Source organism: Somniosus microcephalus, chromosome 7, assembly GCF_052327205.1.
Source record: "Somniosus microcephalus isolate GS21.2 chromosome 7, FLI_Smic_1.0, whole genome shotgun sequence".
In the NCBI taxonomy this organism is placed as follows: Eukaryota; Metazoa; Chordata; class Chondrichthyes; order Squaliformes; family Somniosidae; genus Somniosus; species Somniosus microcephalus.
The window spans coordinates 264,904,279-264,928,427 of NC_140993.1; the positions used below are offsets into that span (position 1 = coordinate 264,904,279).

At 47.3% G+C, this 24,149-nt stretch overlaps 1 protein-coding gene across 1 annotated transcript in view; it reads left to right on the forward strand.

The window, feature by feature from the left end:
- LOC147115295 (angiopoietin-1-like) overlaps nucleotides 1-24,149 on the forward strand; it is a 327,338-nt gene that overhangs the window by 257,377 nt on the left and 45,812 nt on the right. The window contains exons 4-6 of the mRNA XM_085993994.1: nucleotides 3,416-3,537; nucleotides 9,328-9,429; nucleotides 17,154-17,320. Of these exons, the coding sequence (XP_085850120.1) occupies nucleotides 3,416-3,537; nucleotides 9,328-9,429; nucleotides 17,154-17,320 (391 nt within the window). The remainder of the gene's footprint in view (nucleotides 1-3,415; nucleotides 3,538-9,327; nucleotides 9,430-17,153; nucleotides 17,321-24,149) is intronic.

Sequence of the window (24,149 nt, forward strand, 5' to 3'; positions counted from 1 at the left end):
TTAATTGTAGTAGATGCTTTCGCGCCAAGTCCCATTGCGCTGATGGATCAGATAAGATTAGGAATGCATAAAGAGTATCTTACGTGATCAGAAAAAATACCCTTGACTTTTCTTTCCTTATCAGAGAACAGACATAAGTAAACTGGTTTTTTTCAATTAAATTTCACAGAGAGAACAGACTTAGCAAATAGATATTTTTAAAATAAACTTTTGGAACAGAGTATTTTTACTATTCTTGTAACGAAGGAGTTTATAATGGTTCCACTCTTGTTCTGTACACGGCTAATGTTCTCTGACCTCTACTAAGTTATTTCAAAATAGCCTAAATCCATTTACAAGTCCTATTGGATTCTATAAATATGGAATATCCCCCCACAGGATCCCCTACAACAAATTGTAGCTCCCGTAGGAATTCTACTACATTATACAACATCTAATAACATCTTTAGGAGAATTTAACAGTCAAATTCCACAGAAAATATCAAGATTCACTTGATCCAATATAAGGTCTCTGGGAGGGCATATCATCCCAGTGATACTCTGCAGGGATGGAGTGAAGCAGATTATTTTATCAATATTGTCCCAATCAAGTGGGTCAATATTGTTTGGCCGGCCTCATGATGAAGCAATTCAATTTGAATATAAATGCTCAACCATACAGTTCAATTTGAATACAGACACTCAAGTAATTCAATTCAAATAGAGACACTCAAGTAATTCAATTCAAATAGAGATGCTCAACCAATTCAATTTGAATACAGACAATTAACCAATTCAATTCAAATAGAGACACTCAAGTAATTCAATTCAAATAGAGATGCCCAACCAATTCAATTTGAATACAGACACTCAAGTAATTCAATTTAAATACAGACGATCAACCAATTCAATTTGAATACAGACAATTAACCAATTCAATTCAAATACAGACACTCAAGTAATTCAATTCAAATACAGACGATCAACCAATTCAATAAATTCAACTCAAGGGAAATAACTTAAGAAAACAAAAGAGAGATGAACTTTGATAAGAACGCAGTGCCAAGCTCAGTGGTCCCTAGTCCACTCCTCTACCACCCCCAGCACCCCTTCTCCTTCGCCCGGCACATTCCCGTGCAAGCGCAGGAGATGCAACACCTGCCCTTTTACCTCCTCCCTTCCCACTGTCCAGGGCCCCAAACACCCCTTCCAGGTGAAACAGCGATTTACTTGTACTTCCTGCAATCTAGTATACTGTATTCACTGCTCACGATGTGGTCTCCTCTACATTGGGGAGACCAAACGCAGATTGGGTGACCGCTTTGCGGAACACCTCCGTTCAGTCCGTAAGGGGGACCCCGAGCTCCCGGTGGCCTGTCACTTTAATTCACCACTCCACTCCCACTCAGACCTCACCGTCCTCGGCCTCGTACATTGTTCCACGGAAGCTCAGCGTAAGCTCGAGGAACAGCACCTCATCTTTCGATTAGGCACTTTACAGCCCTCTGGACTCAACATAGAGTTCAACAATTTCAGATCATAAACTCGGCCCCTATCACATATATATATATAATTAATTTTTTTTTAATCCACACTTTCGTCTGGCCTTTATTCTTCCCTCCCACAAGGCAGCTGTCCTTCATTCTGCCAGCGACATTCACACTTCATCTAGAGCCATCCTTTGTTCCTTTACCTGTCCCATTACCACCTCCTTTCGCCTTCAATATCTCTCAATGTCTCTTTATCTCTCCTGCTTTCTATCCTGTCGCTGACCTTCCCTTTTGTTCTTTCATCCCCTCCCCCTTTTCCCAGCCCCCACTTGCTTTAAAATCTGTCCCCTTTCCTGCTTTTTTTCCAGTTCTGACGAAGGGTCTTCGACCTGAAATGTTGACTCCGTTTCTCTCTCCACGGATGCTGCCCTGGCCTGCTGAGTTTTTCCAGCATTTTCTGTTGTTATTTCAGCGGTTACTGTTTGTCTGTAAGTGACCTGTAAACTGAACCACATTTCCTCTCTGATTCCTCAAATCATGACGATTTTCAGTCAGTCAAGCTACCGAAACATTATTAAACCAACGCAATAACCCAGTGGCAGGCAGTTCATCAGGGGGTGATAAAACAAAGATAATAATTGAAAATCTCCAAAACAAAAAAAGATAAAAGAAAGACTTGCATTATATAGCACCTTGCATGACCTCAGAACATCCCAAAACACTTTACAGCCAATTAAGTACTTTTGAAGTGGAGTCACTGTTGTAATGTGCGAAACGTGGCAGCTAATTTGTGCGCAGCAAGCTCCCACAAACACCAATGTGATAATGACCAGAGAATCTTTTTTAGTGATGTTGGTTGAGGGATAAATATTGGCCCAGGACACCGGGGAGAATTCTCCCGCTCTTCTTTAAAATAGTGCCGTGGGATCTTTTACATCCATCTTAGAGAGCAGACAGGACCTCAGTTTAATGTCTCGTCCAAAATACGGCATCTCTGACAATGAAACACTTGTTATTCATGAGGGCCTGGAAATAAATACACAAATCACTAAAAGTTGCGACACAGGTTAGCAAGGCCATTAAAAAAAGCAAACCAGGCACTAGGGTTTATTTCTAGAGGGATAGAATTGAAAAGTAAGGAAGTTATGCTAAACCTGTATCGAACCTTGGTTAGACCACACTTGGAGTATCGCGTACAGTTCTGGTCGCCATATTATAAAAAGGATATAGAGGCACTGGAGAGGGTGCAGAGAAGATTTACAAGGATGATACCAGAAATGCGAGGGTGTACATATCAGGAAAGGATGAACAGGCTGGGTCTCTTTTCTCTTGAAAAAAGAAGGCTGAGGGGTGACCTAATAGAGGTCTTTAAAATAATGAAAGGTTCTGATAGAGTGGATACAGAGAGAATGTTTCCACTTGTGGGGAAGAGCATAACTAGAGGCTATCAGTATAAGATAGTCACTAAGAAATCCAATAGGGAATTCAGAAGAAACTTCTTTACCCAGAGAGTGGTGAGAATGTGGAACTTGCTACCACAGGGAGTGGTTGAGGCAAACAGTATAGATGCATTTAAGGGGAGGCTAGATAAGCATATGAGGGAGAAGGGAATAGAGGGTTATGCTGATAAGAGTTTGATGAGGAAAGACGGGAGGAGCCTCGAGTGGAGCATAAACACCGGCATAGACTGGTTGGGCCGAATGGCCTGTTTCTGTGCCGTATATCTTGTGTAATCAGAGGGGCAAACTTCATCTACTGCATTACGGTACAACACATCAGTGCTCCGAGGCCCAGAGACACTGTGCTGCTCAATCGCACCGCGTTCAGTATTTTAACTTTTGAGATTTGTTTCCTCATTACAACACATTTCCACTTGCAGCCCAAGGCCACCTCGTTCCAGACCGGTGACACTCTTATCCGACCAGTTGCACCTTTTCTCTCTCCAGCTGCAGTGAAATGCGCCAAAGAGGAGAAGTTGTTCCGGGACTGCGCCGAAGCCTATCAGAGCGGTCACAACACCAGCGGGGTCTACAGCATTCACACCAGCGACAGATCGGAGCCTAAGAAGGTAAGGACCTCACGGGAAACCTGACTTTGGGGCCTGGTAATTCGTCGGCACCTGTCACTGGGCGCGAACCAAGTGATGGAAACGACCGGCCAGAGGACCACCAAATATTGGTCGCCGTGCGTCATCAGCAGGTGGCTGGCGTACTGCAGGCACTAGTTGCACCCCATGAGGTAGTTCGATGGACACAAGTAAGAGCAAAATAGGCATGATAAGTCTGGTGGGGGAGGGGAGGGGGGGGCAGGCAATCGGGGCGGTGGGGGGGGGGGCGCGAGTGCACGATGGCAGCAGCCCGCACTGTTAATGTGGAGCCAGGAGGACTTCTCCCTCTCCCCCTGGCTCCACCGTTCGGATGTGTTATAAAAACCGACCTTTGTGTTTTTTATTCCGCGCTCTCCAGTGGTTATTCTGCTGTGGAAACCAAGCAAGGAACCTGCCGGAGCTTGTGCGCTGCAAGTACCGATGGGTTTTTGCCCGATTTGGCAGCAGAATCCTGAGACAGACATTGGACTCCTCCTTGTACGTTTAAATTGGGCCAATGATGCATTCAGGCAGCCTGCGGGGACGGTCCAATACGGTGTGCTGTCACATATCCGGCGTATAACCCAGCACGCCATTCAGCGCCCATTTGAAACGTCTAAAATTCTGATGGGGCTAGACAGACTGGATGCAGGGAGGATGTTTCCCCTAGCTGGGGGGTCTAGAACCAGGGGTCACAGTCTCAGGATACGGGCTAGGACATTTAGGACTGAGATGAGGAGAAATTTCTTCACTCAGAGGGTGGTGAACCTGTGGAATTCTCTACCCCAGAGGGCTGTGGAGGCCAAGTCACTGAATATATTTAAGAAGGAGATAGATAGATTTCTAGGCACAAAAGGCATCAAGGGGTATGGGAAACTCTCTTTTAACCGGCACCTAAATAACCAGAAATCTCTCTTAACCGGCAAAATGCAGGAGTAGGTTCAGGTAAGTTTTACTTTATATTAGTGGCCGTGTAACCGGGGTTCCTGGATCTGTGGCCGTGTAACCGGGGCTCCTGCACCTGTTGCTGTGCAACAGGGACTCCTGGATCTGTGGCCGTGTAACCGGGACTCCTGCACAAGTGCCGTGTAACCGGGGCTCCTGCACTTGTGACCGTGCAACAGGGATTCCTGGATCTGTGGCTGTGTAACCGGGGCTCCTGCACAAGTGCCGTGTAACCGGGGCTCCTGCACCTGTGGCCGTGCACAGGGCTCTCATACCTTAGTAAGTATACCTCTCTGTATTCCAGACTTTTTGATCAACCGGCACCACGCCAGTCCCGTCGGTGCCGGATAAAAAAGAGTTTCCTGTATTGAGATCGAGGCTCAGCCATGATCATATTGAATGGCGGATCAGGCTCGAGGGGCCGAATGGCTGACTCCTGCTCCTATTTTTCTATGTTTCTATTTATCACCGAAAAACAGGAGGGGGGGCGGGGAAGCTGCGCAATCCAACCTCTAGACTGTATCCTCTCACTGGCTCATAGCCTTAATTCACGACATATGAACCAGAGTCAATGATGGTGAAATGTTCATACCGACTGTTATGTGATTTCCAATGTCAGGAGTCAAGTGTTCGCAGGTTTGTTATGTCTGGGAAAAAAATTCTTTCTTTCTTTTTTTTCACCCACATATTAGGAAACTGAAAAGACTTTTTTTTTGCGTTATTCTGCATAGTCTTAACCCCTGGTGATTTGTCCCGTTACATGACATAGTACAGAGTCAAAACCAATTTACACTGACCAGCAACCACACACACACAGACGGCCTTTGAAACCCGACATGGGAAAACTACATAGATTGTGTGTGCCAAGATTAAATCAGGCAGAAATTGGTTCATTTGTTCATTTTCCTCCTTCAATTAAGAAGCAATTATCTCATCTGTTTGTCAATTCCTACATTTCGGAACAAATTCTTAAGATTATACGTTAGCTTGAAAGTCACAAATAATATTTAAAATTGATAAATACACTCATCAATTCATTTTGCAAACTTAAAAAGGTATGTTCTAAATGACCTATTAGCTTTATAAATGATGAATGATTTCCGCACCAATGAACAATGGGCTTTAGTTTAACGCTATGCTATGAATTGAACTTTAATTTTGATGTCATGCTTCGCAGTTCTAAAAATGTTTAATTGCTTTTTTTTGCCTTTCTGCGCTCCTCCAATTCTGGACTAATGTGTAACCCCTACTTCCTTAGCCCCACCATTGGTGGCCATGCCTTCAGCTTCCAAGGCCCCAAGCTCTGGAATTCCCTCTCTAAACCTCACCTCCTCTCTACCTCTCTTTCCTCCTTTAAGACGCTCCTTAAAACCTACCTCTTAGTTGCCCTAATATCTCCTTAGGCGGCTCGATGTCAAATTTTGTCTGATAACGGTCCTGTGACGCACCTTAGAATGTTTTATTCTGTTAAAGGCGCTGTAGAAATGCAAGTTGTTGTTGCTGTTACTTTACTGATGATTAACATTCGCGCCACACAAGTGCCAGGCAATGACTATCTCCAATAAGCGAGAGTCTAACCATCACCCCTTGACATTCAACGGCATTACCATTGCCGAATCGCCCACCATCAACATCCTGGGGGTCACCATTGACCAGAAACTTAACTGGACCAGCCACATAAATACTGTGGCAACAAGAGCAGGTCAGAGGCTGGGTATTCTGCGGCGAGTGTCTCACCTCCCGACTCCCCAAAGCCTTTCCACCATCTACAAGGCACAAGTCAGGAGTGTGATGGAATACTCTGCACTTGCCTGGATGTGTGCAGTTCCAACAACACTCAAGAAGCTCTACACCATCCAGGACAAAACAGCTCACTTGATTGGCACCCCATCCACCACCGGCGTACCATGGCTGCAGTGTGTACCATCTACAAGATGCGCTGCAGCAACTCGCCAAGGCTTCTTCGGTAGCACCTCCAAAACCCGCGACCTCTTCCACCTAAAAGAACAAGGGCAGCAGGTGCATGGGAACACCACCACCTCCAAGATCCCCTCCAAGTCACACACCATCCTGACTTGGAAGTATATCGCCGATCCTTCATCATCGCTGGGTCCATATCCTGGAACTCCCTCCCTAACAGCACTGTGGGGGGAGTACCTTCACCACACGGACTGCAACGGTTCAAGAAGGCGGCTCATCACCACCTTCTTAAGGGCAACTAGGGATGGGCAATAAATGCTGGCATTGCCAGCGACGCCCGCGTCCCACGAACGAATAAAAAAAAATTAGCCTAAAATCTACTGTGTAATCCCAGTTATATTTTAAGAAGTTATATTGATGAACAAGTCATTCTGGGCCTCTAACTAGATTACTGTACAGCTCTGAAATTATACAGATGTAATTGTGGGGGGGGTGGGGGGGGGGAAGAGTGGGGTGCGGGGCGCTCAATTTTAACCCTACACGCCTCACCGTCCCATTATCACCAGCAACACAGCCGGCGCTATTTTGAAAAGTGATGGACAACAACCGCCTCCCCACCTCTGCCATCCCCCTGCCCAGCCAAAGCCCCCTCTGTGGGTTAAAACCCACTCTTAGTATCGGACAGAAATCGTGTGAATTTGTGAAAGAGAAAATTGAAACAGAGAATTCCCTTGTCTAATATTCTCGGATGGAACACATCATGATACGATTCAGCATCGGTCTCTCCCAGTCTCAAATCATTGTTATTAATTTCAACACCACATTTCACCGTTATTAGCGCTATATTTATTTTATTCCGATCATAAGATATAAATGAAAAAATAATGGGTGTTTGGGTAAGAGTAACGAGGCTGTAATTTAGTCCATTAACTATGCCAAGTTTCACACTCATGGTGTATGATGTAATTTGACCCTCTCGAGTACAGAGCACTCATGCCCGATCAACTATGGTTCTCGATAGAGTTATATCTGATGCGAGAACATTATCACCGCTTATTAAACTTCCTCGAATCCAGGACAGGTTAATAATGTTGCATTAAGCAGTCGCTCACAGCTGTATTATTGGAAGTGAGTTTCCCCAAACAATGACATTATGAGGCCTGTGCGACAATTCTGGCTGTTTGCCATGACATCAATTGATATTTCCATGGCAAGGGTCAGTGCTAATGGCAAAGAAAACCTGCTGACGCCTTGATATGGAAAACTGGGCTGTTTTATTTGGAATTCCTCGACGTTCTTGTGTCTGATCCTCTTTGTAGTGTGCCGGTAATGTCTGAAATGCACAGATTTCTGCGCTCCTCCAATTCTGGCCTCTTGCGCATCCCCGATTTTAATCGCTGCACCATTGGCGGCCGTGCCTACAGCTACCGAGGCCTTAAGCTCTGGAATTCCCTCCCTAAACCTCTCCGCCTCTCTCTCCTCCTTTAAGATGCTCCTTAAAACCTACCTCTATTGACCAAGCTTTTGGCCATCTGCTCTAATATCTCCTTATGTGGCTCGGTGTCAAATTTTGTCTGATAACGCTCCTGTGAAGCACCTTGGGCTGTTTTACTACGTTAAAGGCGCTATAGAAATGCAAGTTGTTGTTGTTGAGTCAACCATTTGAGGGAACGTTTCCCGGCAGTCGGGTAACGGGGACTGGGCGGTGGGGGGTGGGCGCGATCAGGGGACGGACGCGAATCCCAAGGTCTCCTTGTCGAAGCCAAGACTCCTGCACATCCTGGCCCCCCACACAAGGAACCTAAAAATGTTTATAAAAACACACTAGCCTGGGACTCTTCTGGCCCATGGACCCCCTCCCGACAGGTCTGGGCTAGGGGGGTGGTGGTGGGGTGGGATGGGGGGTAAGTGGTTGTCACTGCTCCTCCCCCAGCTCAAGCCTCGGACTAAAATAACAGATCGGGTCCCGATGATGTCTGCATATTTCAAGAAGGACCTCACTGCTTCGATGTGGGTGTCCCGCTCGCCTGCTCCAGCAGGTTAAGATCAGGACCCGGCAGCGGGATCAGAAGGGGTAAGTGGCTGACCTAATTTTAACTGCAGCCTCCACCAACCCCCCCCCCACACGCTACTCCGTCCTCCTACGCACCCCCCCCCCCACCCCCACCCCCAAACAAGCGGAGGGGGAGTTAAGATCGGGGTCTGGGAGAATGAAGTGGAAAGTGTTCAATTCCCCAGCACTGACATCCATCACCCTGATACTAACAAGCTGAGTCTCTGGGTGCTTCTATTGTTTTCTAAGTAGCCGTCAACATTGAGTGATGGGTTTAGCTCGGGTCTGAAGCCAACTTCTCGAGGTAAATGACCTATGTGAAAAGTCGCTGTACAAATATATCAATGGGGCATCAATGCTAAAATCCCATTGGGACATTTTGAGGAATGATATGGTCTTAGGCCTCCCCAGTTTAACCTCTTTCACTTTTCACAGAGAAACACTTCAATAAAGTGACGATTTATTACAGAAAGACGTTTTTGAGTTATAAAGACAAATAGTTGTGGGGGATTCCTAATATCAGTCTAGATAGAGATTTACACCCAGTCTAGAGTGCAGAAAGAGGCCATTCGGCCCAGCAGCTCCATGCTGGTGTTTATGCTCCTCTCGAGCCTCCTGCTACTCCTCTTCATCTCCCCCTATCAACATATCCTTCTATTCCTTTCTCCCTCATGTGTTTATCTAGCTTCCCCTTAAATGCATCTCTGCTATTCACCTCGAAAACATTGCTGTCCCATTTAGGCATGCTTAAATGCCGATGGTTGGTTGGGGTTGCGCTGGTAGATATCACTGCACAATCCGACTGAAACATTCGCCCACCTCGCGCTCTCACTGCTCAATCGGTTTCTCCACAGGTGTACTGTAACATGGAGACGGCAGGAGGCGGTTGGACGGTCATACAGCACAGAAAAGACGGCAGTGTGGATTTTCACAGAACCTGGAAAGAATATAAAATGGTGAGTGAGACGTTTGAGTCAATGTTCTTGGTGTGGAGAGAGGAAAGGAAGGAGGGAGGGAGTGAACAAGTAAAGCCGGTGCATTGATGAGCGAAAATGAATCTACCGCATCAACTGAGATTTTAAATCCAAAAGTCTCGTTTTGGAGGAGCGTCAATATTTAACCGCAGATAAATCTTTATTTAGGAACATAGGAACAGTGCATGGAGGGAGTGCAGCGAAGATTCACCAGACTGATACCTGGGATGGCGGGAACGACGTATGAAGAGAGATTGGGTCGATTGGGCTTATACTCACTGAAGTTTAGAAGAATGAGAGGGGATCTCATTGAATCTTATAAAATTCTAACAGGACTAGAAAGACTAGATGCAGGAAGGATGTTCCCGATGGTCGGGGAGTCCAGAACCAGGGGTCACAGTCTAAGGATAAGGGCTAAGCCATTTAGGACTGAGATGAGGAGGAATTTCTTCACCCACCTTGCGGCGTTTTACTACGTTAAAGGTGCTATATAAATGCAGGTTGTTGTTGTTGTTGTTGAGAGAGTTCCAGAATTCCACTACCCTCTGTGTGAGGAAGTGCTTCCTAACATCACCCCTGAATGGCCTGGCTCTAATTTTAAGTTTATGCTCCCTTGTTCTGGACTCCCCCCACCATAGGAAATAGTTTCTCTCTATTTACCCTATCAACTCCTTTAATCATCTTAAAAAACCTGCAACTAGATCCTCCCTTAATCTTCTATATTGGAGGGAATACAAGCCTAGTCTAAGTAACCTGTCCCCATAATTTAACACTTTAAGCCCCAGTACCAATCAGGTGAATCTGCGCTGCACCCACTCCAAGGCCAATATATTCTTCCTGAGGTTCGGTGCCCAGAACTGTACACAGTTACTCCAGATGGGATCTAACCAGAGCTTTATACAATTGTAGTATAACTTGCACCCCTTTGTATTCCAGTCCTCAATTGACCCCCAGCTTCCGTAGCCTTTTGGGGGAGAGAATTTCAGGGGGGTAAAATTCGGTTGCTTTGCTCCTCCCGCTAGCGCCCTCTTAGGTGCAAAGCAACTAGCGCCCGTTGGGCGCCGCCAACGCCTCCCGTGAAATTCAGCGGGAGGTTAGTGGCGGCACCCGTTAGCACCCCGCGGCGCTGCGCCGCCGGCGATGATGTCATCGCCGCACGCAGTGCCCCGCTCACGCCCTGGCCGCGATCTTCGGTAACGCCCCCTGACGCTATGTCTGATGGGGTCAGGGGGGTGTACCTGCGGCCGGGTCGGCACTATTTAAAGGTGAGGTGCGGGGCGGCCATTTTTGTTGCTGGCCGCCTGCCAGCACCTGCCTGCGCTCCTGTCCCCGGCCCTCCTAACCCGTCCGCACCCCCCACCCCCCCGCGGAGTGCCGGCTGCGCTCCATGAGCTCGGCACTTCTCTTGAGTGCCGGGCTCTTTTGCCGGCACTCCGATCCCCGGTGGCCCAGCTGGGCTCCGGGTCGCGCTGCGCAAGGCCCCACCCCTTTAAGAAGGGGAGGAAGGCCAGCAGTACTGCGGCACATAGCGCCGCGATATTCCCTCGCAGCGCCCCAAGAGGGAGGCGGAGCACTTCCAATAGCACCCCACTTCCCTCTTGAGGCGCAACCACTCAATTTCGGCCGCGGGGGCGCTACTTTTTCCTGGGCACTAAGGCGAAGTTAGCGCCCCAAATGGGGTGCGACTCGATCTTTCCCCCCAGGTGTCTACTACCCTTTGTGGGATGAGGAGGAGGGAGTTTTGGAGTTGGACGCTACTTGGCCAGTCTGCTCGGGCTAGCAATAGACTGGACCGCATTGCGAATAAAGAGTTAAAACAGAAACAAACCTTCGAGTTCAATGAAAAGCGGCCGCCACGTTCCATCTGAAGGGTTACACTGGGACTGAGCATAATCCCAGTCAAAACTCTTCCAAAATTCCCCAGCCACTGCTTGATATCCAGTTGCAATTGCCGCACTCTAGATGAGGGAAATTAAATTAAATTATATCACGGAATGCCGTGCCTAAGTCTCAGGCTTTCTTGTAATCCTAAAAAGTATTTGGAATATTTAACCCCCAATGCTTAACAGATTAATTTTTATCTCTGACTATCAAAAGAATCAAAATACTATGTTGTTCGAATTTTGCTTTACCCGTAACCATCTGTCGGATTGGGCAAATGGTGGCAAAGCCCAGGAGGGTGCTCAAGTACTGTGCCGCGATGCAGCCTGATTTTCATTCTATTGATCTCACTCTATTATAGTGGAGTGTGTCTTTGGCTCACTGATTACTATTCTCCTTCGATTCAGAAGGTGAAAGTTTGAACCCTGCTCCAGACAGCCCCAGCCAGTGCAGACCAGAGCTCTGGCTCGGAATTGCGGGTTGGCACTCCAGCAGGATCCTCTCGTCCAGTGGGTGTGGGTGACCCTCCCTTCATTGTATGTGGAAGCCCATAAAACCCTCCCACCATGTAGGACTAATCCCCCTTATCGGCTGGCACAAAGATGGTTACGGCTCATGTAAGGAGTGTCAGACTGTTAATCAGCCCGCGAATCCTCCCACTACTTCACACATCAAGGGGAGAAAGCGAAGATACAAAGACAACAACAACCCCAGTAGAACACACTCTTGTGCTGTTTACCGGCACGTTTCTGGCTGAATTAGTTGTCTGTTGGGCAGCATGCAAGATTGGAGCGCTGAGGTGAGATTTTTCACATGCTATGTAAATGCCACAGAAAGGTCTGCCACTAGCCGTACATAAATAAGGACCCTCAGAGTTTGACTGCAGGTGAAACAAGACAAGGGAGAACAAGATCATTCCCAAAGACTTCCTCAAAATGCAATTGAGCAATATCACCGTGGCTGCAATCTGCGTTACTTGATACCCTCGTCCATTTTAATGATTGCACCATGGAGACTCGCCTTAATGTATATCTAAATTGCTTGCTTTATTTGGGTCAATGTTCATAATGTAAAATCTTGGCAACTTTATTCATTAAACACACAGGAAGGAAAATGTTAGGTAATTTCAGAAAATGATATATTTGTTGTTTTAGTTTAAAAGATTGGCAAACTTTCTTCAATGCTATTGTTGGGAGGCTGAGCATGCACTGAAACAAGTTGTTAACATTCGGCTCTCTTTAAACAGAATCTCACAGTGTTTCTTCACCTCACTTCAGATTTTCAAATATATTAAGCATTGATCTATGGGACATTGCTAAGTCTTCTAGTCCTCTTCTCAACAAATGAAGAAATGAGACAACCCATTTCTTCATCTCCTTCCACACCCAGAAGACCGTGTTCTGGGTTGTTTCTACAACAAAGTCCCATAGGAACATAGGAAGTATTTAGAAACTGGAGGAGGCCATTTAGCCCCCTCAAGCCTGTTCTGCCATTCAATTAGATCATGGCTGATCTGTATTTTAACTCCATTTACCAACCTTGGTTCTGTAACCCTTAATAGCCTTGCCTAACAAAAATCAACTCCAGTTTTGAACTTTTCAATTGACCCCCGAGCCTCGACAGCTTTTTGGGGGCGAGAGTTCCAGATTTCCACTACCCTTTGTGTGAAGAAGTGCTTCCAGACATCACCCCTGAAAGGCCTGGCTCTAATTTTAAGGTTATACCCCCTTGTTCTGGATTCCCCCACCAGGGGAAATAGTTTCTCTCTCTCTACCCTATCAACTCCTTTAATTGTCTTAAACACCTCAATTAGATCACTCACTAATCTTGTATACTTGAAGGAATACTCTATGCAACCTGTCCCTTTTAACATGGACCGGACATTAGCCTGACGCACATCCCTTACCCGGAGAACCGGCTAGATGTGATGTGGGGAGGAGGCCCCTACTCCGCTCCCATCAGATGCGACTTCCCTGCTGGATGTCAGAGCCCGGAGCTCTGGTCTCCGCTTGCTGGGATTGTCTGGAGTGCGGCTTGAACCCATAACCTTCCAGCACAGAGGCAAGAATGCTCATTGAGGGAGGGAGGGGAAAGCCTGAGGCCAGGTGGGGGTCGGTGGGAGGTTTCCTTGTCCAATTCCACAGAAGCACTTCTGCTACTCCTGGCCCACAAGGGAACCCAAAGAAAAATGAAAATATTCTTCTGGTCCCGGCTTGTCTTCCCGACCGGTTCGGGGCATTGCCTGGGAAGCAACGACCAATTCCCCCCTCGCAGGCCTCAGGTTGAGATTGCAGTTGGGCCCCGATGATGACCTGGGGCTCTGATGATGACATGGGACTCCAATGATGCCATGGGGTTCCGATGAAGTCACGGGGCTCCGATGATGTCATTGGGCCCCAATTACGTCATGAGACCCCAATGATGACCTGGGGCTCTGATGATGACATGGGGCTCTGATGATGACCTGGGGCTCCGATGATGACCTGGGGCTCCGATGATGACCTGGGGCTCCGATGATGACCTGGGGCTCCGATGATGACCTGGGGCTCTGATGATGACCTGGGGCTCTGATGATGACATGGGGCTCTGATGATGACCTGGGGCTCTGATGATGACCTGGGGCTCTGATGATGACCTGGGGCTCTGATGATGACCTGGGGCTCTGATGATGACCTGGGACTCTGATGATGACCTGGGGCTCTGATGATGATCTGGGGCTCCGATGATGACCTGGGACTCTGATGATGACCTGGGGCTCTGATGATGACCTGGGGCTCCGATGATGACCTGGGGCTCTGATGATGACCTGGGGCTCTGATGATGACCTGGGACTCTGATGATGACATGGGGCTCTGATGATGACCTGGGGCTCTGATGATGACCTGGGGCTCTGACGATGACATGGGATTCCGATGATGACATGGGGCTCTGATGATGTCATGGGGCTCTGATGATGGCATGGGGCTCTGATGATGACCTGGGGCTCTGACGATGACATGGGAATCCGATGATGACATGGGGCTCTGATGATGACATGGGGCTCTGATGATGTCATGGGGCTCTGATGATGTCATGGGGCTCTGATGATGACATGGGGCTCTGATGATGACATGGGGCTCGATGATGAGATGGGGCTCCGATGTTGACATGGGACACCGATGATGTCACCTGCATATTTAAAGAAGGACCCCACTGCCTTCCTGCGGGTCTCCCTCATGTCTGCTCCAAAGAGTGGGTAATATCGGGCCCTGCGAGAAGGCAGTGAGATCGGACCGAGGTAAGTCTCACCAGGCACTTTGACTGCCAGCCCGCCCGGTTTGTGCCGGGAGGTGTGGGGGGGTTAAAGTTCCCCACCCCTGGAGTGTCACTATTTACTCCTACTTTTTAAAGTTCTGTGGGTTCCCCTTTCTTGTGCAGTTTGTGCTTATCAAGCTTACCCTGTACAGCTTGACACGTCAAAAACCAGAAACTGTTCCAAGTTGGCAATTTACAGCAAACCGACTTATGTTGTGTTGAATGCTGCAAGTAAAAAAAGAAATAAACACTGAGAAATATATTTAACCAAAGTTGTATTTTTACAGATACTCTGGTTAGTAAAAAGCTGCTTCCTGAAGGAATGTCCTTGTTCTGATCTATTTATTCTAATTAGCTCCCATATGCTGCACTGTTATTCTCCCACCCCACTGTGGTTAACCTTTATGAATTGAGTTTGATGCTGTTATTATATTGCTTTGGCAATCATATTTGTTTACTTTTTCCCTCAGCTTTGCATCAGAACTCTCTGTTCCTCCATCTCTGGCCTCTTGTGCATCCCCCCTCCTTTCTGCCCACCATTGGCATCCGTGCCTTCAGCTGTCTAGGCCCCACACTCTGGAATTCCCTCTCTTGCCCTCTTCTCCTCTCCACCTCTCTCTTCTCCTTTCAGACCCTCCTTAAAACACTCCTCTCTGGCCAAGCCTTTAGTCACCCCTCCTAATATCTCCTCTTTGGCTTGGCGTCCATCTTTGTCTGATAATCTTTTTGTGAAGTGCCTGGGGTTGTTTTTCCACCTTAAAGGTGCTATATAAATGCAAGATGTTGTTACTTTACAACATACTGGGATTGTTCTCTGTAGAGAAGGTTAAGAGGAGATTTCATTGAGGTATTCGAAATGATGAGGGGCTTTGATAGAGTAGATAAGGAGAAACTGCTTCCATTGGCAGGAGGTCCGGTAACCAGAGGACACAGATTTAAGATAATTGGCAAAAGAACCAGAGGGGAGATGAAGAAAATTATTTTTACGCAGCGAGTTGCTATGATCTGGAATGCACTGCCTGAAAGGGCGGTGGAAGCAGATTCAATAATAACTTTCAAAAGGGAATTGGATAAATACTTGAAAGGGAGAAATTTGCAGGGCTCTGGGGAAAGAGCGAGGGGAGTGGGACTAATTGGTAGCTCTTGCTGGCACAGGCACAATGGGCGGAATGACCTCCTTCAGTGCTGTATGATTTCATGATTCTGTACTTGGTGGGCAGATTTTAGTTGCTAAAAAGTACTCAACGAATAACTAATTAAGTAGGAAATGTTGTAATTTCACACCAGTCCAGCCAATATCCAAAGGAGAAAAGCCAAGTTGGCATTTTGGAGCGAATCCCACATTGGAACGCAATTCCAACATTTATTTTTCTTCGTTTCAGATTTCTGGTATTCAGTTTTCCTTTTTTTAGAATCACACGAAAAGCTTGTTCAGAGTCTGGACTACTGTCCACTGCCAACATGTTTTTTATATTCGTTCATGGGATGTGGGCGTCGCTGGCAAGGCCAGCATTTATTGCCCATCCCTAATTGCCCTCGAGAAGGTGGCGGTGAGCCGCCTTCTTGAACCGCTGCAGTCCGTGTGGTGAAGGTGCTCCCACAGTGCTGTTAGGGAGGGAGTTCCAGGATTTTGACCCAGCGACGATGAAGGAACGGCCGATATATTTCCAATTCAGGATGGTATGTGTGACTTGGAGGGGAACTTGGAGGTGGTGGTGTTCCCATGTGCCTGCTGCCCTTGTCCTTCTCAGTGGAAGAGGTCGCGGGTTTGGGAGGTGCTGCCGAAGAAGCCTTGGCGAGTTGCTGCAGTGCATCTTGTAGATGGTACACACTGCAGCCACGGTACGCCGCTGATTCTGTGAGTATAATTATGTCAGGCTGTTGCTTGACTAGTCTGTGGGACAGCTCTCCCCAGATGTTGGTGAGGAGGACTTTGCAGGGTCGATTAGGCTGGGTGTGCCGTTGTCGTGTCCGTAGCCAGGTGGTCCGTCCGGTTTTATTGTTTTTCGTAGCAGTTTTAAACAACTGAATGGCTTGCTAGGCCATTTCAGAGGGCAGTTAAGAGTCAGCCACATTGCTGTAGGTCTGGAGTCACATATAGGCCAGACCGGGTAAGGACAGCAGATTTCTTTCCCTAAAGGACATTAGTGAACCAAATGGGTTTTTACGACAATCCGGTAGTTTCATGGTCACCATTACTGATACTAGCTTTTTATTCCAGATTTATTTAATTAACTGAATTTAAATTCCCCAGCTGCCGTGGTGGGATTATGAACTCAAGTCTCCAGATCATTAGTCCAGGCCTCTGGTGCAGTAACTTAACCACTAATGCTACCATTCCCTATGTAACAAGAAGCAGCCAAATCCACAGCCCTTGTTTCTAAAACAGTTAGAGGCGGCTTCCCCTCTGCTACGTCTCGCAAAGAATACATATTTATGTTTTTAGCTGTACACTGCACTTAGAGTAAAGCACCTCCCCCCGAATGTTTGAAATCGTGTACACTAATTATTTGATACCTGCTGTCCTCTAGGGTTTTGGGAATCCATCTGGAGAATACTGGCTCGGCAATGAGATGATCTCCCTTCAGACAAACCAGCGGCAGCACTCGCTGAGAATTGAGCTGAGAGACTGGGAGGGAAGCCAAGCATATTCCTTCTATGAGAAGATTCAGGTGGCGAGCGAAAAGCAAAACTACAGGTAGGGAATGTTTCTGACTCTCTGCTGGTGTTGGCAGATTAGTTGCTTTTCCCCAGTCTTGAGATCTTTCGAACGTGGGAATTTTTAGATGAGAAAAGAACAAGGTACGTCTAGTTCGCCTTCTACCAGCCTGGTAGTCACATGATACAACAATAATGGAGTTGTTGACTAATCACAACAATCATTTTCTATCAATTAGTTTACAAGAGACCCAGACATGAGGCGAGGAAAACCCCCAGTGGTGGAGAGCTTTGGGAACCATCGGTCCAGAATCACCTGTTCCTCCCGAGGACGCTGCACTCACCACACCTCATGTCTCACATTACTCATATACTGGATCCCAAAATGTTATTTTCTGAAAGAAACCTATCGAATTTGCACTTCAATTAATCCATTAGGTCGACTTGACAGAAGAAAGATCTGGTCACTAATATAGTGAAGTATTTTCTGTCATTTGGTCATCGTCGTACGTGTCTTCACACTGTTCCCTTTGGGGAACTGTATGAAGTGGTGGAAGGATTTCTGGCCGTGATTAACGCTCCTTCCGTAACCGTAACCATCTTCGTACCAGCCATTAGGGTGGTTAGTCCTATGGCGGGAGGGTTTTACGGGCTCCCACAACCCATACGAGCGGGGGTGGGGGGCTACCCACACACGCAAGTATCCCGCTGGATGTCAACCCAGAATTTAGAGCCGGAGCTCCGACTCCACTTGCCGGGACTGTCTGGAGCGGGGTTCGAAACCCTACACCTTCTGGCCCAGCGGCGGGGATGCTACCGCTACACCAAAGGCCCACTCCTGTCATTTGGTGATGCTGGTAGACTCTCTGTATTTGTTGGCATGATAGAGAGATTGGCATTGCTTGCCGATCGGCAGTGTTTGGTTGCAGAGTTCTGGTCGTTACACTTCTGTTCTGTGACCGTTGAATACATTGATCAGTTTTTCACATTCCCAGACAGCACTGGTGCCGTCGAGCTTTCTGTACTCTTTCAAGGCATGATTAGATGACTACCAAGTTCCCTCAGGACCCTTGCTGGTTAAGGGCACGGTGCGGTTGGCATTGCATCATTTTGTCTGACATTTACAAATCTGTTCGAGTGGAGCCTGACGTAATAAAACTCACTACGCACTTGGTTCGAGTATAAAGCAAGGCTTTAATCAACTTGTTTCAGAACATGGGGGTCTAGTTGTACTTCACTAGTTCCTTGTCTTACAAAATGTCCCTGGGCAAGCTGGGCCGACGCCCGAGTATTTATACTCCTTGGATGGCGCCACCAGCTGGCCGTCCAGCGTTATTTCATGAGTAGTTTCTTGATGATGATGAGATTTATAACAGAGCCCAAACTACAAAATTGTTTCCGAGTCACTCAAATCACAGTTTAAGGCAACCAATAAAAACTTAACTTGGCTTCAAGAGTTGTTGTAGAACAGAGACATTGGTCAATAAAGTTGAATCCAGTTAGTACAGGTTAAATATTTTGCTAAACTCACTTTTATATATTTTGATGCTATTTTTTTGCCCTACTCTTTGGTTCTGTCGGCTAAGTTTTAGCGGAACCTCATGGACAGGAAATCATGGGCTGGGGTCACGCGATTTCCTGCCACAGACTCCCAGCGAATGGGGCTCTGCAAATGGAAAATTGACCTTATGTTAAAATTCAGAGATAAGCACTCAGGTTAGTTCAGATTTCAGGTAACAGCAGAAATTTCACATCTTTTGAAGCCCAAATCCAAGGGTTAACATGAGGAGGTAGTGACGAGGGCAGTGCTGCTTTTGATTAGGAGGTAGATATTGTAAGTCATGGTACCTCACCCATTCCTGCCTGCGGTTAAGTGTCACCCTCCATGTTGTACCCTGTAAAATTCTCTTGCTTGTGCTCAAATCCCTCATGCCCTCACCCCTCCCTATCTTTGTAATGTCCTCCAGCCCGACAAACCTCCGAGATCTTCACGCTCCTCCAATTCTGGCCTCTTGCGCATCCACGATTTTCATCACTCCACCATTGGTGGGTGTGCCTGCACCTACCTAGGCCCTAAGCTCTGAAATGCCCTTCCTAAACCTCTCGGCCTTTCTACCTTTCCTCCTTTAAGACGCTCCTTAAAATCCACCTCTTTGACCAAGCACCTGTCCTAATGTCTCTATGTGGCTCACTGTCAAATTTTGACTGATAACGCTCCTGTGAAACGCCTTGGGACGATTTGTTACGTTAAAGGCGCTATATAAATATTTAATGTCCGTTGTTGTGGCATGACTGAAATTGAGAGCTTGCTATGTGAGTGGGCGGCACAACCAGATGACACCCTAACATTTTCGTCCACTGCTTAATACTCCAGAAAAGTATCCCTGCGAATATGCACACCGCCAATATCCATGTCTTGCCACAAGTCTTCCATCGTCACGTTAGATTGTCTACGAGATAGAAACAAAATGCACTAAAGTGATCAGATTGTTTCAGTCAGTCTTGTCACACAGAGTTGGCATCAGAGTGTGGACGAACATCTACTGCAATAGTGGCAGCAAAACATTGTTGCTCTGAGAATTGTTCCAAGTGATAGCTAATGAGCTGCAAGGCATTGCCAAGACCATTAGTGTGACATGTACAACAAAATCCAAATGTTTGAGCTTCCGTGGCTCCCTGGACATGTCATCAAGACTCATTCCAGCTGATCAGCATGTCAGATAGGAGCAAGCATTAGGAATTTTTCTGTTAATAAATACATCCTGGCAACTACTTCCAAAGTCCTCAACCCCAATTGATGGAGAAAGATACATTACTGATCGCTTTTTTTTAAAATTTGGGCGAAAAAGTTGCTGCTGAAGGCATATAGTTGGGAAGAAGAAATTCTGCCAAGTTATTAGAAGAGCTGATGAGTTTTATTACCTTCAATTTTAGGAAATAATAGGATTTGGCTCCAGAACCAGAATCCTTCTAGCCTGGGGGCAGACATATGGCAGACCAGAGTTTGAACCGAGACATCTGGTACTTTGCTTTCCAACCATCGAGTCTAGCAGTAGCGTTTGGTAGATCCAAGTCTTTGCGCAGTGTAACTTCACACTTTCCATCACATTCCTCTTGCTGTTTACTTTAAAATGCCTCGAGCTCTTGTAAAAGGCTTGCCGTGTTCTTAAAGATTTTATTCCACCACGGCAACAGAAATTCCATTGCATTTAAGAACTTGTCAATACACACAAAAGCAATGTTGGTTTAATACAGAATGATAGTAGGCCTCACATGCATTCTCTGGTATACTTCCTCCTAGTTTGTTAGACCTCATCAACATGTGACTGTGTCCCGTCTTCCCCTTGTTCAATATATAATAATAATAATTCAATAATAATAATAATATAATATATTAGGCCCAGAAATTCAGGTCGGGGGCTTCCCGCGGGTGCAAGCCCCCGACCTGCACTTGCCTAGCGCGCCGGCCGTTGAGCTGTAGGCCCGCGTGGGATTCCGATCCTGGGCCTGCTCCAACTGCCGACGTGCAGTGCTTGCATATCCCAGGGGCGCAGTTAGTTTGATGCGTCCCCTGGGATCACGTGGGCCATGGGGAGCCAATCGGAGCAGGGAAATGCCCATTCATAAGTTTGACAGGGACCTGTCAAACCTTATAAATACTACGGGCCCCAAAACATCACTAAATCTTCAAATAAATTTTTAAAAACATCACATGGTTGCTATGGACTCCTCCATTCGCTCCATACTCGCAGCGACCCTGGAGACAAAACCTGCCAGAGACTCCTGCATCTGTGCATGGAGATCCATCACCTCTTCTCTTGCGGATGGACCCAGAGGCAGAGGGTCGACATGCAGCGCAGCTGAGCTGAGCTGGCAGAGTCCTGCACCCTCCGACGAGGATTCTCCAATGCTGTCCCTGTCTCCAGAATCTGCTGAGGCTCACTTGTGAGCTGTGAATCACCAGGTGACAACACTACTCTATGTCCCGAAGGTCTCCCCGAGGTGTGAGTGTCTGCACTGGTGGTGGGAGCGCTTACTTCTGCTGACGCTGTGCCCTCAGAAGTTGGAGCTTCCTCTGAGGAGTCTGGCTGCACAGCCTCTTCCTCCTCCACTGTGAGGACGGAGGCTCTGGATGATACTGTGGGGGAGTTAAGGAAGGAGTTAGAGATGTAATGCCAAGGTTCTTCTGGTGACTCCCAGCGAGTTAGGACCTCCCTGTGGGCCCTAACCCCATCCAATAATACCTGCAGTGAAGCCTCGTCGAATTTGAAGGCAGCTCAGCCTCTGCCGCTGGCAGCAGCTGGTGCAGGCTCCTCTGCCATTGTGCAAGAGTGGTTGAGAAGCCTGCAGAGGTGGAGAAGCTTGCTGGACATGTTGAAAGCACCACGAATGATGACATCATACTGTGGGGATTTCTGACTCGAATTGGACAATTAGCAAGGTTTCCCACATGTTGGGAATTAATTGGCCACTTGAGGGAAAATTGCGTGGAGCTGGCTGACACTTTTTTATGTGTGTCAGAAACCCCACATTTGGGGAAACACGACCATTTCCCACACAAGCCGAAAATTGGGGCCTTACCCTTCCGGGAAAACCTGCAAAAAAAACCTAAGTTCGATGCGCACGCGCAGCCTCTCCTGCGCACGCGTTCAAACTCTGAACCCCTTCATTCTGGGGAACGGAAGTTCCGGTTTCCCGTGCATGCGCAGTGCATGCAGGAAACCGGCACTTCCATTGGGCTTATGGGTGAGTACCCCGTGCGTACTCGCCCGTGGAGACCCGAATTTCTGGGCCATTAAATATTTTGCGGGTTTCCGCTGTGGGCACAATCGGCAATCTGGGCACAAATCGTGCTCAAAATTGCGCTAGTTCTCCAAATCGAATTTTGTGCTCGAGTTTTCTTTCCAACTCATTTGCATATCGCCGAACGTAAAATTTCCCATGAGCCAGTGCAGTCGGGCAGCGTTTTACAGCGCAATTGTTTATTTCTCTTCTTGCATTAAAAAATATTCCTTGACGTTGTTAAGAGTGATGACCTGGTGCAGGTTGATTAATACACAGCTGGAAATGGGCTTATCGCAAAAAAAAATAAGCATTTTTGTCGAGTCCACCTGAGAGCGACCCAATTTTAAAGAACTGAAAATGACTTTAAAAACTATACAGAACCATTTACAGGAAACTCTTTTTTATCCGGCACCGACGGGACCGGCGTGGTGCCGGTTTATCAAAAAGTCCGGATTACAGAGAGGTATACTTGCTAAGGTACGAGAGCCCCGTACACGGCCACAGGTACGAGAGCCCCGTACACGGCCACAGGTACGAGAGCCCTGTATACGGCCACAGGTACGAGAGCCCCGTACATGGCCACAGGTACGAGAGCCCCGTATACGGCCACAGGTACGAGAGCCCCGTACATGGCCACAGGTACGAGAGCCCCGTACACGGCCACAGGTACGAGAGCCCCGTACACGGCCACAGGTGCAGGAGTCCCTGTTGCACGGCCACAGGTGCAGGAACCCCGGTTACACGGCACTTGCGCAGGAGTCCCGGTTACACGGCCACAGATCCAGGAACCCCAGTTACACGGCCACTAATATATAGTAAAAACTTACCTGAACCTACTCCTGAATTTTGCCGGTTAAAAGAGATTTCCAGATAATTTAGGAGCCGGTTAAAAGAGAGTTTCCTGTATTAGTTACGCTGGTGTACAGCAGTCAGTAAATGGAATATTTTTTTTATATTTAAAAGCTTTTAAAAGGTGCCTATTGGTGCCCTCGCGCCTAAAAAAAAATCTTAATTTTAAGAGCCTCCTCGAAGGCCCGCACACGAGCGCAGTTAGCGGTAACTCGCCATGGTGATTAATTCGATCAGGGGGCGTGGCCAGTTTTGTGGGCGGGGCGATGTTTTTTTTTAAACCAGCACAAAAGATCGTGGAAGCTCGATTTGTGCCGAACATAGCCGGCAATTAAAAGTCCGCGATCTTTCGCGCTGGTTTGGCCGATTTCAGGAGAATTGCGCTGAAAAAGCCCAGCGCAAGCGGGCGGACTTCCTGTCAGCGCCACGTTCGACTTCCTGTTGTCACGTTTCTCCAACACTTTCCACGTCAACAGTTTCCAATATAAATTGCCATGTCAGCGTTTATAGTGGAAAACCACTCACAGTGCAATCTGCCCCAGTGGGTTACACAATTTGGCCGCGGGGCTCCCAGAGTTTCTCCAAATGTTTTCTGAAATGTTTTTTTTGATGTATCACTGGGCCATCCACAGCTGATGGTATTGCGATTAAAATAAAAAGTAAACCTTTTTTCCGTGGAGCCTGTGAAGCATGTGAGATTTTCCTCTGCGTGCTATTTTAACCCCAGCATTAACCCATTTGAAACGGGTTACACAGAAACACAGAAGATAGGAGCAGGAGTAGGCCATTTGGCCCCGCGAGCCTTTTAATGAGATCACGGCTGATCATCCAAATTCAGTGCCCTGTCCCTGCCTTCTCCCCATATCCCTTGATCCCTTTAGCCTTAAGAAAGATATCCAACTCCTTCTTGAATATATTTAATGAATTGGCCTCTACTGCCTTCTGTGGTAGAGAATTCCACAGGTTCACCACTCTCTGGGTGAAGAAATTCCTCCTCATCTCAGTCCCAAATGGCTTACCCCTTAACTGTGACCCCTGGTTCTGGACTCCCCGGCCATCAGGAACATCCTTCCTGCATCTAGTCTGTCTAGTCCTGTTAGAATTTTATAAGTTTCAATGAGATCCCCTCTCATTCTTCTAAACTCCAGCGAATATAAGGGTTACTTCTGGCACTAAGATAACACCAGTTGGAGAAATGAGGTTTTCACCTCCTATAACACTTGTATCCAGCGTCA